The sequence below is a fragment of the Camelus bactrianus genome, chromosome 10 (assembly GCF_048773025.1).
Source record: "Camelus bactrianus isolate YW-2024 breed Bactrian camel chromosome 10, ASM4877302v1, whole genome shotgun sequence".
In the NCBI taxonomy this organism is placed as follows: Eukaryota; Metazoa; Chordata; class Mammalia; order Artiodactyla; family Camelidae; genus Camelus; species Camelus bactrianus.
The window spans coordinates 1,304,483-1,320,970 of record NC_133548.1 but is presented as its reverse complement, the minus strand read 5'-3'; the positions used below and the strand labels follow the sequence as shown (position 1 = coordinate 1,320,970).

At 59.2% G+C, this 16,488-nt stretch overlaps 1 protein-coding gene across 2 annotated transcripts; it reads left to right on the top strand.

Moving 5' to 3' along the window:
* The first annotated feature begins 593 nt into the window (after positions 1-593).
* On the top strand, positions 594-12,525 carry IFITM10 (interferon induced transmembrane protein 10). 2 transcript variants are annotated; one of them, XM_074371394.1, is made up of 3 exons: positions 594-683; positions 3,444-3,896; positions 11,904-12,525. In XM_074371394.1, exons 2-3 carry the CDS (start codon positions 3,654-3,656, stop codon positions 12,051-12,053), a joined length of 393 nt encoding a protein of 130 aa, XP_074227495.1. In that variant the 5' UTR covers positions 594-683; positions 3,444-3,653; the 3' UTR covers positions 12,054-12,525. The 2 variants fall into 2 exon arrangements, with proteins under 2 accessions (XP_074227495.1, XP_074227494.1); XM_074371393.1 differs by lacking the exon at positions 594-683 and adding an exon at positions 1,490-2,572.
* Positions 12,526-16,488: the final 3,963 nt, after the last annotated feature.

Genomic DNA, 16,488 nt, shown 5'->3' with positions numbered 1-16,488 from the left:
GGTCTCGGGCTGAGCTCTGAGCAGCTGGCCTGAATCCCCGCTCCTCCCCAGCTTAGGGTGGAGACCAGAGGTGGCTAATACGCCTCCTAACCGAGGGCTCCTGGGGCCCTAGAGAGAGGCAGCTCGACCCCACCCAGCAGCCGGGAGCAGGTCCCTGTGGGCCCAGGGACCTTCCTGCGGCCTGGGGACCAGCTGGGCTTGGCACAGACCAGCCCTCTGGTCCCCTGCAGCCTGTCGGTGCAGTGCAGCCCCCAACAGAGCCCGTGGCCTGGGAGCAGCCTGGGAGCCTGGCCCCGGGGAGACCAGCTCAGACTCCAAGGAGCCCAGGTGTCCTCTGAGAGGGCTGCTTAGGCCAGGCTCAGCCCAAGGATGGGGTCCAGGTGCCCCCAGGCCAGGTTCCTGGGGAGGGGGCAGAGGGGGTTGGGTGAGGGAGAACTGCGCCCCGCTTCCCCACAGTCCCCGCCCACGCCCGGCCCCACACCTGTGAGCCTGGGCCCGGGCCCGGGCCCCGCCGAGGGCGTTGTCAGGGTGGGGGCGGGGCTTGTGCTTGGGAACCCCTCCCACCGGAAGAGGGTTTTCTCAACAGCTTTAAAGCCAACTCAGGTGCTGCCGGTTCCTGACAAGCCCTGAATGAGGCCGTGCCAGGGTCCGAGAAGGGAAGGAGAGAGCGGTGGGCTGGGAAGGTGAAGGGCCTGGTGAGGGGGTGGGGCCTGTCCAGGTACAAGAATGCCTGGCGAGAAGGGCTCAGGCTCAGAGCGCACAGAGGTTTGGGAGAGAAGGGGACTGGACAGGACCTGGCACAGGCAGGCATGAACGAGGAGAGGGGGTCCGGGACAAGGGCCCAGGCTCGCAGGAGAGGGTCAGGGAGAGAAGGGAGGCAGGTTGAGAGAGAGCAGAAAGGGGTTTCATGGGAGGCAGGTCTCAGAGCAGAGCCTATGGGGAGGACGCGGGGCTCAAGGGAGGGAGGGAGGAACCAGGCTGCCACACAGGAGGCAGCTGGGGGGAGGGGGGCTCTGGTGGGTCTGGACTCTTGTGGGGCTGGCAGATTGGTGAAGAGGACCCAGCTTAGCAAGGGGCCGCTGCACAGTGAGGTGGGGGCTGAGGAGGAGGCCGAGAGGGCTAGGGTTTCTCCGTGGTGGAGGGTATCATGGGGACATCTGCAGGAAGGGGAAGCTAGCTGGGGGCAAGTGTCAGAGAGACGGTGAAGGCATGGTGGGGAAGACGCCGGCTGGGAGGGGAAGAGACCTGGGGACAGAGGCACCCACAGGGTAGGGCGGCCAGGCTTGCAGAAAGGCCAGGGCAGGCAAGTGGCCTGAGCTGCAAGGAGACGGGTGTCACAGGGGCTTGGAGGGGACACCTGGCCCCAGGGGCAGCGGCTTCCAACAGCTGAGAGTTCATGGTCTCCAAGACTGGACTTGGTGAGGGAGCCAGGTTATGGAGGGTGGGGCTCGGGGGCTCTGGGCTGGGTGTGTGGGGTTCAGATTTGGGAAAAGGAGGGGACGGGAATGCCAAAGGGGGGTGGGCTCTGGAAGGACGGGGCCGAGTGGGGGCCACCAGGGCTCGATGAAGGCCTGGACTTACTCAGAATGTTGAAGCTGTGAGGTGCCCTGGGGTCTGAGGCTCCGGTCAGGGACAGGATGGTGCAGAGCTGGGCCCTCGGAGGAAAGGGGCTTGGTGAGGTGCACCCTGTAACTGGGGGCTTGGGGACTGGGAGGGGCCAGAGACTCAAGAAGGACAAGGGCCCTGGAGGGGGCTTGGTTGGGGGGCGCGGGTAGTGCAGGGCCAGGAGGGCAGGGAGGGGCTCGGCTCCGCAGGAGGGCCGGCTAGGGTGAGGGGGACAGGCTGGAGGCACCTGGGCTCTGGGGCTGCAGGGCTTGGTGCGGCTTGGCCACCCACCTGCCGGGCCTGGGATGTGGTGGGGAGGGGCAGGGTCCTAGATGCGGACGGATCCCTTGGGGATGTGATATTCCACAGGCGGGGAAGGGGCAGCACTGGAGGGGAGGGGGCTCTGACGCCATCTGGGAGCCAGGGTGGAGCTGAGAGGAGCACAGAAGGAGGTAGGGGCTCTCAGTCCCGGGGAGACGGATGGGAGGGCTCAGCGAAGGAACGGGCTCCGACAGGGGCTGGGGGCTCAGCCAGAGGAAGTGGGCAGGGACTGGGGTGGGGTGGGGTCCGGGGAGACTCGGGTGGCGCGAGCCCTGAGGTCTGGCGCTGGAAGGGAACCCCTGCCCGGCCGGCCCTGCACCCCACCCCCCGAGGGTCGCCGCTTCCGGCCGGCGCCCGCGGCCCCCACCCTGCCGGCGGGAGGAGGCGGGGAGGTGGCTGCGCCCGCCGCCGCCGCCGCCGCCGCCGTGAGTCAGGCTTGGGCTGCAGCCGCGCGGCCGGCCTGGCGCTGCGGAGGGAGCGCCGCCAGCCCCGCGCCCCTCCCCGCCCGCCACCCCGCGCGCTCCCCACGCCGAGGTCGGGCCGCCGGGACGCGGAGCGGCGGGACAGCCAGCCACCCGCGGGACGGCCGAAGGACGCGCGGACCGCGGCGCAGGGTCGGGCCCGCCCGCCGAGGAGTCTCCAGTAGGTGAGGGCGCGCCGTCCGGGCGGCTGCGGCAGACCCGGGCCGGCTGGGGGCCGCGGGGCCTCGGCGGCCGACCCCCGGGGCGGCGCCAGGCGCGGGCGCCTCGGGGCCTCTTTGGACAAGTGCTTGTTTCGCAGAGAGTCATTGTGCGTGTTTGTGGCACCAGGCGGGTAGCTTGCTGCGGTCGCGCGCGCCTGGGGTCCGGGCACCGCTTGGGGCTCGGGTTGGGGGCAGGGGCGATGGCGCGCGAGTTCGGAGCCCCAGCAGCCGCCGCGTTCATTCTCCCGCGATCGCGTCCGAGCCTGTGTTGCCGTGTGCGTGTCACAGTGCGGAGCTGTTTACCGGGCGGCAGCTCTGAGCGCACAGCGTGTGCCGGGGTCTGGAGAGCCGGGCGATGGTGCTGGCGTTTGCGGCGGATGTGTTGGCGGGTGCCAGCGTGCAGGTGCTCCAGAGAGCTCTGCTCCTTCTGCCAAATAGTGACGGGGCCGTGTCACTGGGGGTCTGCGTGCCCCGTGTGTGCCGGTGTCTGGGGCGCCGGTTGCTCCCTTTATTCCACGAGCGCGCCAGTCGGGGTGCCGTGGGGAACGTGGGGGTGTTGCTGTTGCGTGTCAGTGGGTGAGTGTTTGTGCACAGATGGAAAAGTGACGAAAAGCCCCCAAGTCCCTGCCAAGGCTGCTGCGAGGGCTTTGGCATCATTGGTGGCTAGAGCGGGGGGGGGGGGGCAGGTGGCGGCAGGCAGCTGGCTGCCTCGGCAGGGGTTTCCATGTCCTTTGGGGCTGTCGATGGGGCCGCAAGGGAGATGCTACAGGGTGCCAGGTTGGACGCTGGAGGCGGCGCAGGACCTAGCTCATTCTTCCTCACCCTCTCCCTCCAGGCCCAGGGCCCCGGCCAGTACCCAGCCCCGCTGGGATCCCCAGCCAGCACCACGGACGGCACCCAGGAAGCCCGAGTGCCCCTGGACGGGGCCTTCTGGATCCCCAGGCCCCCGGCAGGTTCGCCCAAGGGCTGCTTCGCCTGCGTGTCCAAGCCCCCCGCTCTGCAGGCTCCAGCGGCCCCGGCCCCCGAGCCCTCGGCCTCGCCCCCCATGGCGCCCACTCTCTTCCCCATGGAGTCCAAGAACAGCAAGACAGACAGCGTGCGGGCCGCCGGCGCTCCCCAGGCCTGCAAGCACCTGGCAGAGAAGAAGACCATGACGAACCCCACGACTGTCATCGAGGTCTACCCCGACACCACCGAGGTGAACGACTACTACCTCTGGTCCATCTTCAACTTTGTCTACCTCAACTTCTGCTGCCTTGGCTTCATCGCCCTGGCCTACTCCCTCAAAGTGAGTGGGCGGGGCGGGCGGGGCGGGCGGGGCGGGGGCGGGGCTTGAGAAGCAGGGGGCGGGGCAGGAGGAGCAGAGTCACTCTGCCCCCTCCCTCTCAGAGAAATCCCGGTGCAGCAGGTGCCGAGGAGGGAGGGGCTGAGGAATAAATAGAAGGATGGTGGGGGACCCAGCAAGAGGGATGTCACCCAGCTTGAGGCTGTCAGGGAGGGCCTGTCCGTCCCTGTCCTGAGCTGGGGAACCTTCCAGGGTGGCTTGGCAGGATTTGGGGTCCTCAGGGTCAAGGTCTCTGCACAGCCAGTTTAGTCAATGGGATGGGGACGTGGGACCCAGTGTCCTGTCCTCTGGGCGGCGGACATGGGAATTAGGTCTGGGCCAAGCTGTCCCTGAGCTTACGGTATAAAGCCAGCACCAGGAGGAAGAGGCCTTGGAATCCTTCCCCTGTTGATAGGAGGGGCGATGTCACTGCTGGAGGCCTTCTTGTCCAAGCCCCTCTCAGGGCACCTGGTGCCAAACAGGTACTCAGAGAGAGGCCATGGCAGACCGATGCTCTGCCTGCTCCATCACACGCAGTTGGTAGACCATCCATCCCGGGAGCCAGGTCCCATACACCCCTGCCCCATGCCCTGAGTGGGTGCACCTCCCAGAAGCCCCTCGCTGCTGTGAGAGTTCCAGCTGGGAGCAGAGCAGAGTGCCAGGCAGACAGGACTCCATCCCCCCGAGGGCCGAGTGGAGAGAGTTGGACTGAGATTCAAGGAGGGAAGCTGTGATGGGCTCACCCTTGGGGTTGGGAGATCCCTGCGGATGTGTAAGGACCAAAGAGCCCTGGGCTGCTGGGGCCCATCGGCAGGAAGAGGGGGTGGACTTGGACACCGCCCCCCACTCCCTGTCCATCACCCGGAAGGGCCTGGCTCACATCTTGCCGGCTCATCACTTTTCCTGAGCCCAGATTTGACTGTCCAAGGCCAGGCGCATCTCACTGACTGCATCTCACTGACTGCAGCTGCCCAGCGGGGTGGGGGAGAAACAGGGGCTGGAGGGGGAGGAGGGGCTGGGCCGGGAGTAGGCCGCTGGGACAGCACTGCCTCTGAGCACCTTCAAGCACTGAGTCCCCCCCTCCCCTGGCCCGGCATCACACACTCCGGCCCCTGGCTTCCCGTCCTCCTGACTCACCCTCACCCACCGCCACTCACCAGCGTCTTCAGGCCTGTGCGCCCAGCCCCAGGCTCCACCACACGGGGCCTGGGTGGAGTGTGTGTGCGTGTGTGGGGGTACATGTGTGAGCGTGCAGAGTGCACGAGTGTGTGCATAAGGTGTGAGCACGCACGTGTGTAGGTGCACGCATGAGGTGTGTAGGCATGTGTTTGTAACCGTGTGTGAGTGTGTGTGAGGGTGGATGTATGTGTAATTGTGTGTGCACCTGCATACAACTGGGAGTGTGCATGTATGAAATTTAAATATGTGCGTGCACTGTGTGTGCACATACAGATGTGTGTGTAACTGTATGTGTAGGTGTGAATGCCTGCATGTGCATTTGTCTGTGTGTGAGTGCGTGTGCCTGTGGGCTGTGGAGACAGCAAAGGGAAGGGGTCCCGGGAGTTGGGGGGTGAAGCCCCCAGGCCAACCTCAGCTCTGGCTCCCCCGGGCTCCGGCGGAGCAGAGGGCCCAGTCACCGGGCAGCTGGCAGGGCTCTGCCTCCCCCGTGCCCACTTGCCTTGCTCAGCCAGTGGCCTGTGGCCGTGGGTCAGGTGGGGCTGCGTGGATTCTCGTGGCGGCAGCCAGCTGGCACAGGGCGGGCCCATCTGCCGTGGGCTGTAGGTAGGTCACAGATTTCTGAGTGGTGCAGAACTCATGCTGGGCCCAGGGGGTGGGAGTTGGTGCTTCTGAGGGGCAGGCTGGGACTCACTGTGCCTCCAGCCTGGGTTGCGCCCTGTGTCCCTCCTGGGAGCAGGGTGTTCGAGGGCAGGAAAGCTTGGCGCTTCCCTGGGAGGGGTGTGCAGGGTGAGCTGTCTCCGTCCTGGGCAGCAGGGAGGACAGACTGGCTGGCACGGGCTCCTGCGCCTGGGAATTTGTCCCATCTGTCCATCCAGCTGCACGTCTCCTGGCCTGCTGCACCCTACATGGTCTGCAGCCAGTCCTGGGCACTTCCAAGGGCACCTGACGGCCGTGGGGTCAGAAGGCCGTGGCTCAGTTCCCAGCATGGTCCCTTAAGAGCAGTGAGCCGCTTCGCTTCACTGAGCCCGTTCCCCCATCCGTTCACAAAACACATCAAAACAAAACGACATTCAAGTGAGCACACCCGTGAGCAGGGCAGAGGCTGGCATTCAGGGCATATGAAGGGAGCCCTGTGTCCCTGCCCACCCTGTCTGCCTGCCCGCCCGCTCGGCCCCCACAGGCCAGGCATCCGATGCTGGCTGAGTCCGCACCACGCAGACGGCCTGGGGAGGCGCAGACACAATTCCCCATTCACGCCTGCGGCACAAGCAGCTCACAGGACCGCGGCTCCCCATGCTTGGCCGGGAGAAGTCCTGACTCCTCATGCTGGCATTTAAGGCCCTGCGGGACCCGTTTCTGGCCATCTTCCTAGGCTCACCAAACGCTCCGCCCCCGCCGTTCTGAGTCACTGCGCTGCTCCCTCAGCCTGAGACTCCTGTGAGACCCGGGTCCCCTCCTGCCGCCTCCCTCAGGCCGACTCTCCCTCCCAACCAGAGAGCCCCCTGCCCTGCCCACAACAGCCCGCTGCCCACCCAGACCCGACGCAGGCCGACCAAGGTCGGGGTCAGAGGATGCTGGATGACTGGGCGGAGGGACCGAGGATGCGGGGGAAGGTGAATAAGCAGCAAACGTTTCGGAGGCTTCACTCCCAGCTGGGGGTGAGGCTGGGCTCAGGCACGGCCACTTCCCGGAGGAGGCAGCTTTTTCTCTGGGCCTTGAAGGATGGCTGAGGGGACGGGTGTTCCCGATGGAGAAAAAAAACATAAGCTAACAGACGAGGGTGGGGCATCGCAGGGAGCAGTAAGCCCCCATCATTGGTGGGGCGCAGAAGAAGGTAGACCTGGAAAGGCACACTGAGGCCACGCGCTCAAGGACTTGGAATTCCACACGAGGGGTGTGGGGGACATGGAAGGGAAAGGTGATCAGAGCTGGAAAGTCTGCCGCCAGTGTGGAGGGAGGGCACGAGAGAAGCCCAGAGGCAGAGAGGAGGGAGGTCCCAGTGCCGGGGTCCAGGGGAGAGAGCCTGTGCTTGACCCAGGGTGGGGCGGGGGCAGGAGGCGGGGAGCAGGTGTGGTGAGGGGCTGGTGACTGTGCCTCGTGTTCCTCCTCATAAACTGGGGCCGTACTGACCTCAAAGTGGCCATTTTCCAGCACTTTCTGTTCATCTTTCTCAGTTTATTCATTTATCCATCTAGCTGTACATCCTTCATCAATATGGGTTAACGTGTCAGAAATCAAGCCAGTGAAGCTTGCACAAATGCCCCCTCCTGGGGTCTTCCACGGCTCCTTTACTTCAGCAGGTCAAACCAAAAAGCCTTGAAATTGTCTCAAATTCCATTCCGGTTCGTGTGTGTGTGTGTGTGTATCGCACTCCATGTCTGAGCCTCGCAAATACCGTCAACTCTATCTTCAAAATAGATTTTTTTAAAAAGATCAGCTCTTAGCACCTTCATTGCTCTCAGCCGTACGACCACCCTGATCACTCACCTGGGCTATTATTAGGCTTGTCTCAGCTTTCGTCCAGCCTCTGCCCCGTAAGTCTGTTTTTCACCCAGCATGCAGAATTACCACGTTAAAATGTGCCAGAGCATGTCATGTTTTCTGCTAAAAAGCTCCACAAAGCCCTCCACAATCTGCTGCTTCAGTTTGCTCTCTGCCCTTAAGCCTTACTCCCCCGCTTTGGGGTTCCGCTCCCCGCACACTGGTCCTGGTTATTCCTCGGAACCCAGGCACACTCCCGCCTCAGAGCTCTGTGCTCTGAGACATGTGTTCGCTGCAGGCAAACATATGAGTCTGTCACACTTTTCTAGACTTTACTCAAATGTCCCCACTCCATGCCTGCCTTCCCGAGCACCCAGCTGGAACTGCACCTCCCACAATTCTCTCTGCTGCCTGTTCCCTTCAGTTTTCTTTTTGGACATTTAACACATCATGTATTTTACCTATTTATCGTGTTTACCTTCCGTGTCCTCTCCCTAGAACGTGAGCTCCATGAGGACAGGGGACACTGTTTCATTCCCTGCCCTACGCTTGGGACCTAGACCCACAGTTACACAGAGCAGGCACTGAGCACACACTGACTGAGTTAATGAAGCTATCCATCTGCATGCATTAGTCTATAACCTATCCAACAGCCCTCCCTCTTTTCCATTTATCTGCCCATCGACTCCCCCAACACAATTCATATATCCGTCTATCCACCTGCTCCATCCACTTGACACACATTTCTTGTCCACATATGCATCTTTCCCGCCAACCCAGCACACGTCCATCTATCTGCCTCTCCCAACAATTCAGCATTTATTTCTAAATCCACGTACCCTCCTGTCCTACCCATCCAGCACGCGCTCACGCCTCCATCCACCCACCTGTCCAGATTATCCAGGATGTATTCATGGGTTCCTCTACCTGCCTGCTCCCCCATCCAGCACACATTCCTGTATGTACCCAGGTATCTGTTCCCTGTTCCAACCACACAACTTAATTTCATATATCCACTATCTACCTGCCCCACCTGGCATACATTTATGTGTCCATCCGGCCACCTGTTCCATCCGTTCGGCATCCATTCTCAGGTGTTCATGTACTAGCTCATCCCACCCACTGAGCTTTCACATATCCACCTATGTACCAGCTCTGCCCTTTCAGGAAACACTCACCTATCCATCCAGCTCTCCCTCCCACCCAGCATCCATTCCTGTGTCCATTTCCCTGTCTGTCCCGCACATCCAGCGTACACTCCGTATCTCCCTCCTTGTCATCCATCCACCTTCCCAACATCAAGGCACCTCTTCAGTCCTCCTCTTCCTAGACACCTTTACAACCAGCCACCATTCCCCATCCATTCAGTAACCCATCTTCCTTCCCACCACTCATCCATCCACCTGAAACATCCAGCTCTATCATTCTTTTCCTCATTCCAAGTATCCAACAAAGAAGTCATGATCAAGGGCTTATTTTTAAAATTTAGTGTTGTTTAAAATGAAAAATAATCAATGAATATAATTTACTACTTAATGAATTAGAGAAGAAATATATTTGTCTCGTGGTGGTTTTTACGAACACACTGATACACCTCTAACAACATGATGAACGTCATTCTGAGCAGTGAGCTTTGAGATGAAGATGGAGAGGAGGCTCCCCACTATGACCCTTGCCATTCAGCATGGTTCTGCGAGTCTTGCCTCGTGATAGAAGAGCTTGCTTTGGACCAGACACTATGTGTGCTCAGGCTTTCTGTCCACCGACTCGTTACTCCCTTTCAGCAACCTGATCAGTAGGTGCTATTGTGACCTTCACAGTAGGTGTTACGGATGAGAATTCTTGCTAAGATTATGCAGCTGGTGATGGGAAAAACTGAGATTCAGATCCAGGCAGTGACTCTCTGGCATCTGTACTCTTTGCTTTGTTTTGGTTTGGATCTTTTCTTTTTTTCTTTTTTTTTTTTTTTTGGTGGGGAGGTAATTAGATTTATTTATTTATTTATTTTTAGTGGAGGGACTGGGGATTGAACCCAGGACCTCATGCATGCTCAGCAGGTGCTCTACCACTGAGCTACTCCCTCCCCTCTGGCGTCTGTACTCTTAATCACTGTTCCATAGAGCCTAGGATAAGGACTTACAGGAAGAAATGGAACTGCTATTTAAGGTAGCTATGATTTATTACACAGAAAACTTGGCCAGTTATCGCAATGAGTGAATACGATAGTTTAGCTGGGTACAAAACCAATCTGCTGCATTATTGCACACCAGCAAAACCCAGCTGGCAGGATTCCAGACATCTCTTACGGTGTGATGACAGCCGAAATAAACAGACAAACACTAAATCTAACAAAAGATATAATAGCTCTTTCTGGAGAGAACTGTAACATTTTAGTCTAATGAAGACATCAGATAAGACCTGCGTAAGTGGGTGAGACACTGCGTTCTCATAAAGGAAAACAAAATTCAGTGATGTGGGTTCTCTCCAGAATCACTGGAATAAAAATTCCACATGGATGTAGACTTTCTCCTTCTCTCCTTCCCTTCCCTGGCCCCTCAGCACCTGCTTCCTTCCCTACCCCACCTCGGTTCTGTGCCATCCACGTGAAGTCACCCAGCCTTCCCCTCCCTCCCCCAACCCCTCCAACTTGTCTTCCTGCTCCATCAGTTCCATTGCCTCCTCCCCTTCCTCACCCGCTCTGTCCACCACTGGACATTCACCGTCTTCTTTTCCCTCTCCTCTGTCTGTTCCCTCCATTGTCCCACCTCCTCCATCCACCCACCTCTAGGAAATCCAGCCACCCAGCCACACTCCCTCCTGCCCAGCTGTGTCCCCACCACGTTAGCTACCCATCTGCCCTCCCGTCCACCTGCACCCCTGCCTTCTGTCCATTCATCCATCCACCAATCTGCTGCTGCAAAGACTTTCTCTCCCTGCCTCTCTCATCTCTCTCCCTCCCTCCCCTCTTCCTCCGGCCTCGCAGGCTTTGCTTTCTGTTTGCAGCAAGCCCAGGCCCACACTTCTTTGGGCTTCGTGGAAGGAGAGGGTGTGGAGTGGGGGGAACTCCTCAGACCCATCCTGGACGAGGGTGACACGCTCCCCAAGGACATCTCTTCACAGCCAGAGGACCTTGGAAATGGGTCCACCACTGTCCATGGGCTCCCTGGACTTACTGGGCTCCAGCCCACTCCCGGCACCTTAGCATCTCTGCTCAGACACCCTGGAGCTGCCTGCTGGCTATGAATAGTGCATATTCTCAGGGAATCCCAGTTAATTTTAAATTAGGTGAGACCAGTCAGATTAGGACACACTTGTGCTGCCCCATCGTCCAGTCATATCACTCCCTCTGAGGCCAGCTTCCTCTTTTATTATAGTTACTTATGTGTCCAGCATTATTGAGATCTAATTGACAGGCAGAATTGTACAAGCTTCAGGTCGACAACGTGGTGATCTGATCCATGCTTATATTGTGAGATGATTTCCACAGTGGGGCTGGTTAACATCTCCACCACCTCACGTAGTTAGCTTTTTTTTTTTTTTTTTTTTGGTGGTGGTGGTGGTGGTTGTGGTGGTAAGAACACTGAAGATCTACTCTCTTAGCAATTTTCAAGTATATAATCCAGTATGGTTAACAATCTGTTTTATTTTAAATATTTTTAGATTTACAGAAAAGTTGCCCCCCCAAAAGAAAAAAAGAAACACAGAATTCCTGCATATCCTTCACATAGCTGTCCCAGTGTTTTGGGTTTTTTTTTTTTTTAATTGAAGTATAGTTGATTTACAGTGTTGTGTTAGTTTCAGGTGTACAGCATAGTGATCCAGTTAAATATAAAAGACGCATATATGTGCGTGTGTATATATATTCTTTTGCAGGTTCTTTTCCATGAGAGGTTATTACCAGATACTGAATCCGGTTCCCTGTGCTCTGCAGCCGGTCTCCATTGGTCATCTGTCTTGTATACAGTAGCGTGTGTCCTGCTCCCAAACCCCTGGCTCATCCCTCCGCCGCCCCTTTGGGAACATGAGCTCTTTTTCAGTCCCGACGTCCCAGTGCTGGCGGTGGCCCGCACTCGCCTTTTCCTTCGCTCCCTCTATAACTGACTACACGTTATTCGCTTCATGCGCTGCTTGCGAGTGAGTTTCGCGCGGCGCCCCGGCCCCGCCCCCGACACGTGCGCGTGCGCTTCCTCCGCAGCTCCGGAACCAGGAGCCGCCTGGCTCCGCGCCCGCGCGCCCTCCCGCCGCGCCCGCCCACCCCCGGTCTGGCCCCCTGGTCTGGCTGCTGGTCTCACCTCCTCCCTCTGGCTTCAGGTTCGGGACAAGAAGCTTCTCAACGACCTGAATGGCGCGGTGGAAGACGCGAAGACGGCCCGGCTGTTCAACATCACCAGCTCGGCCCTGGCGGCCTCCTGCATCATCCTGGTCTTCATCTTCCTGCGGTACCCGCTCACCGACTACTGAGGCCGCCCGCCTGGAGACGGAGCCCTGAGACGTGGTCGCGTTCGTGATGGGCGCGATGCTGGATGCTGAGTGGTCGGGGCAGAGCAGGGCGTCTGCCCTGGGGCCCCCCCTGAAGCTGTGAACCCGGCAGCAGGGCCATCAGAAGCTTCGTACAGTCAGCGGGCAGCGAGCTTTTGCCTCCTGGCTCTCCGCCTGTTTCTTGGGCCCGTGGTTTCCTCCTGTGCTGCTGCACCTTGGCTCCCAGTGGCTGCCCTCCCTGCCCGCCTGTGCCCCCTCCCGGGCTCCTGGGGCCCCTCAGACCTGACACCCAGCAAGAAGGGCTTCTGTGGGAGCCTCCCAGGATGGGGGGGGGGGTGGCTGCCAGCATCTGAGGACTCACTCCATCCTCCCCGACCCCGCCTCCTTCAAGCTGTGACCCTGCTCAGAGCTCTTGTATCTGTGAACTTTCAATAAAATTCCTGCCCAGCTCTGACCCCGCCTCCTGTCCTCTACATGGGAGGAGGGGTTGCCTATGCAGGATCTGGAGGCTTTGGGGCCTCCATTCAGGCACTGCCTGGTGGCCCAGGGCCCCCACTGCTGCCTCCCACTGACTTTGCTGGGGAACGTCTACTCTGTAACCCAGCTGGTCTTCTGCCCGCTGTGCGAGAAGGGACTAAGCAGGGCTTTTGATGGCGTGTCCCCCGAACTCAAGACCCCACGAGGATCAGGTGGCCTCCTTGGAGACGAGGGACGGGGGCGCAGCTGCCCAACTGGCTGAGAGTGGGAGCTTTCACCAGGACGGAGCACATGGCAGTGGTGGCAGCACCCTGGCCTATCCCTGTCCCTCTTGGGACCCAGGACCCGGGCAACTTCCTCCAGTCCTCTCCTGCCCGTCTCCTCACCCCCGACTTGGGGACGTGGTTTTCCTGCTATTCGGGGTTGCTGTGAAGGTCACCAGAGGGGAAAACAAGGTATCAACTGGGGGTTGGTGTTCCAGGGTCGAGGTCAGTGCCGGGAACCAGGGCGGCGATGCTTCAGCGGAGGTGAACCCACAGCCGGTGGGGGTCGGCCAGTCCTGAACACACGCCTGAGGAGTCTCAGGGCAGGAGAAGAGCAGCCCCGAGTCAGTCAGCCCGGGGCTGCGGTGGGGCGGCAGGCTGAGCGAGCCTTGAGTCCAGCCCTTGCCCTGAGAGGGACACGGCTGGTCTGGGAAGCCGGAGGGGGCTCTGAGCAGCTCAGGTGCAGACAGGGGAGGACTCTGTATCCCGGAGGGCAGCCCAGAAGCTCGTTTTCCGTGAGCCTTTGAAGCCAGTGGGTGGCTGGCCGCCCGCCCGAGTCCCAGGAGGAAGGGCATCGGCATTGAGGATGCTTCTGCCAGCTTCTCCCTGGGACGTGCCCGCCCAGCGGAGGCAGTCAACCCACATCAGGAAACGGCACCCTCGCCCTGCAGCCAGCAAAGGACGTTTCCATCCGTTCAGCAGGTGGGCTCGCAGCCAGCCCAGAGGCTCCAGCTGCCTCCATCCCGCTCAGGAGAAGAGCCTGCGTCCCAGGCAGGTGATCCTGGTGGGTCAGACACTTCCAGTCCTCAGCAGGCAGCCGGTGGGCGTGAGCTCCTGCCTGGGTCTCGGCTTCCAGGTCTGTGTCTTTGCCTCTCTGGGCTCTTCCCTGACCTTCTGTCTCCCCTTCCCCTTGCACTGCCCCCTCCCCACTTTTATTTGATTTCACAGTGCCTGGAACACACTGGCTGTCAATAAATACCCAACAAATAGATCTGAAGAAGGAATCGCCCTCCCTCCGTCTTCCTGTTGCCAAGTAAAATCAGCCCTCGCCGTCTGCCTCCGCTTGGGTTAAATCACGAGCCGCTGTGGCCGCCGACCCCCAGCGCGCCCGGGGAGGAGTGCAGGCTGGGGTCAGGAATGAGGCCTCTGCGCTCTGGGACAACGGGTGAACAGGCCTTCAGATAGTTAGGCATTTTCAGGAGATTTTAGGAGCCACATACTTGCATCTCCCCAAATCTAGAGAAGCACTAAAATCATTAAGGGGACACCTGCTCCTCGAGCCCAGCGGCAGCCTCGGCCCCCGTGTGTGCTCGGCTGCACGGCCCCTTCACGGAAGTCACACGTGACACCGGTTCTCCCCCGGCCTCTTTGGAACAGGTTCTTGGCGCTTTCTGAGATGCTGTCTCCCGGGCTGTAGTCCTCATTTTGCCCCAGATGAAACTTAGCCCACAGCTCTCACGTTGTGTGACTTCATTTCAGTTGACACTGTGCTCCTCTGGACGTGCCCCTGGGTTCTCCACAGCTTAGGGGGCGTCATGGGACTCCCCCGTCCTCCCCCCGCCTCGCTGTGCCTGGGTTGGCCCTGGCCACTTCCCTTATGACCTCCAGCCCGCCGTCCAGTGTAAAAGGATCAGGACCAAGCGGCTGAAGGGGGAGCAGGTCTAAAGGGTGTGCCCTGGCGTGTGCGTGTGCGCGTGCGCATGTGTGTACATGTGCAGGTGTGCGGGGGGGGGGGTGTTGTGCAGCCAGCCCCAGCCTCTCTCGCCTTGACCTCAGTGGCCAGAGTCCTCTGGGCCCCCATCCACTTACAAACCCACCACCCACTCCAGCCTGACTCCTTCTCTGCGGACATTGGAAACCCACAGAATAGTCTTTCTTGACCATGTGCTCTCAACTCCACCACCAGCGTGGGTGCAGAGCTCAGGGTGTCTCCCCAGGGCTCCCCTCCTACAGAATAGAGACCAGCTCAGACAGTGGGGGGCGGGGGCATGAGGGGAAGGCCGAGTCCCCAACACCAAAATCCCAGGCCCACAAGACTGGCTCCTTCCATGTTCCCTGAGGGGGAGGGGACAGCTGGGGCAGGAATGGGGGGCTCCTTCGAGTCAGTGTCCTCTCCCACACCCCACCTCCCCCACCTCCACGGTGTCCACCTGCCGAGGCGGCCGCCCAAAGGCAGGGCTCAGGGCTGGTTTCTGGGACAGAAAGACAGGCTCCCGGGAGGGCAGCCAGAGAGCCCTGGAAAGAGGCAGAACGTTTCCATCACTGATGGGAAACGTTCTGCCTCTTTTCACATCCATTAGGCCACAAATGCAAGAACAAAGAAGCCCAAACACAGACAAACCCCCGCTGGGACGCATCCCAGGGACATGCAGGGCACCCCAGACAAGGAGAAAAGGAGCAAGGGGACCCGTGAAGCAGCCGGAGGGAACAAGACAGATCGCCTGCAAAACAGCAGCGCTGGGCTGGCAGGTCCTTCTCGCCCAAATGGTGGCATGTCTTGGTGACCTGCGGGAAAAGAAACATCTCTTAAGACAAGAACCAAAACAAACCAACACAACTTCTTAAATACAGTTTTAAAACTGCACTTCTTAAAACTTCTTATAACATGCAGGAAAGTGCACAAAACAAACCAAAATAAAATGTACGGTTTGATGGGTTTTTATAAAGCAGACACCCATACAACACAAAGAAGGGGTGCCTTGCAGAGACCCCGCGGTGACCACAGCCCGAGTGACCAATGTGCTGCAGTCGCCCCAGGACGTCGTGTCTTCCAGCTGAGCACGCGACCCCCTGCACCCAGCTCTCTCTGGGTGGGGCCCCTCGAGTCTTCGTGGCCGGGCGGTGCTCCATTGTGCAAATATATCAGCTTCTCAGTTGTTACACTGTTAACAGACACGTGCAGGGCTCCCCAGTGGGCACTCACCATGATGCTTCAAGGCTCCTGTGCCGTCCGGGACAGGTGGGCCATTCTCCCCCCGGGCCCGCGCTGCAGACTGCAGTCGCCGGGTTGGAATGTGAACGGGTCTTCCACCCCTACGGAATGCCAGGCACTGTAACCCCTGAGCAAAGCATGCGTCCCTCAGCTTCGTGTCCCCCCCTCCGTGCAGCCCTCGTGGCGGGCGTGCCGTGATGCCCTGGGGTGGTTTTAGTCTGTGCCTCCCTGACCAGCTCTGAGTGTCTTTTCCATTTGGACATCCTCTTTTGCTAAATGCCTGTTTTCTTACCTGGACCATTTCTTTTCCACCGGGATGACCATTTCTTAGTCATTTGTAGGAGTCCTTTTGCATCTTACACCTGTCCTCTGAGGTTCTCTGCTTCGAAGATGGCTTCTCCACTTCACTCTCCACTTCTCCTCATGCTCTCAGGGGCATCTTTTTAAAACTGTATTGTTTGTTATTGAAGTAGAGTTGATTTACAGTGTTGTGTGAGTTTCTGGTGTACAGCATAGTGATTCAGTTACATATATATTCTTCTTCATATCCTTTGTCATTATAGGTCACTGCAAGATATTGAATATAGTTCCCTGTGCTGAACGGTAGGATCTTGTTGTTTATCTGTTTTATGAATAGAAGCGTGTATCTGCAGATCCCAAACTCCTAATTTATCTCAGGGGCATCTTTATGAACAAAAGTTTCCAATTTCAAAAGAGTCATAATTACCAACACCTTCCCTTTGGT

Coding starts and splice junctions, on each gene's coding strand:
- IFITM10 (XM_074371394.1), top strand. CDS start 3,654: ATGGCGCCCACTCTCTTCCCCATGGAGTCCAAGAACAGCAAGACAGAC. Junction 3,897..11,903: donor CCCTGGCCTACTCCCTCAAA/GTGAGTGGGCGG, acceptor CTCTGGCTTCAG/GTTCGGGACAAGAAGCTTCT.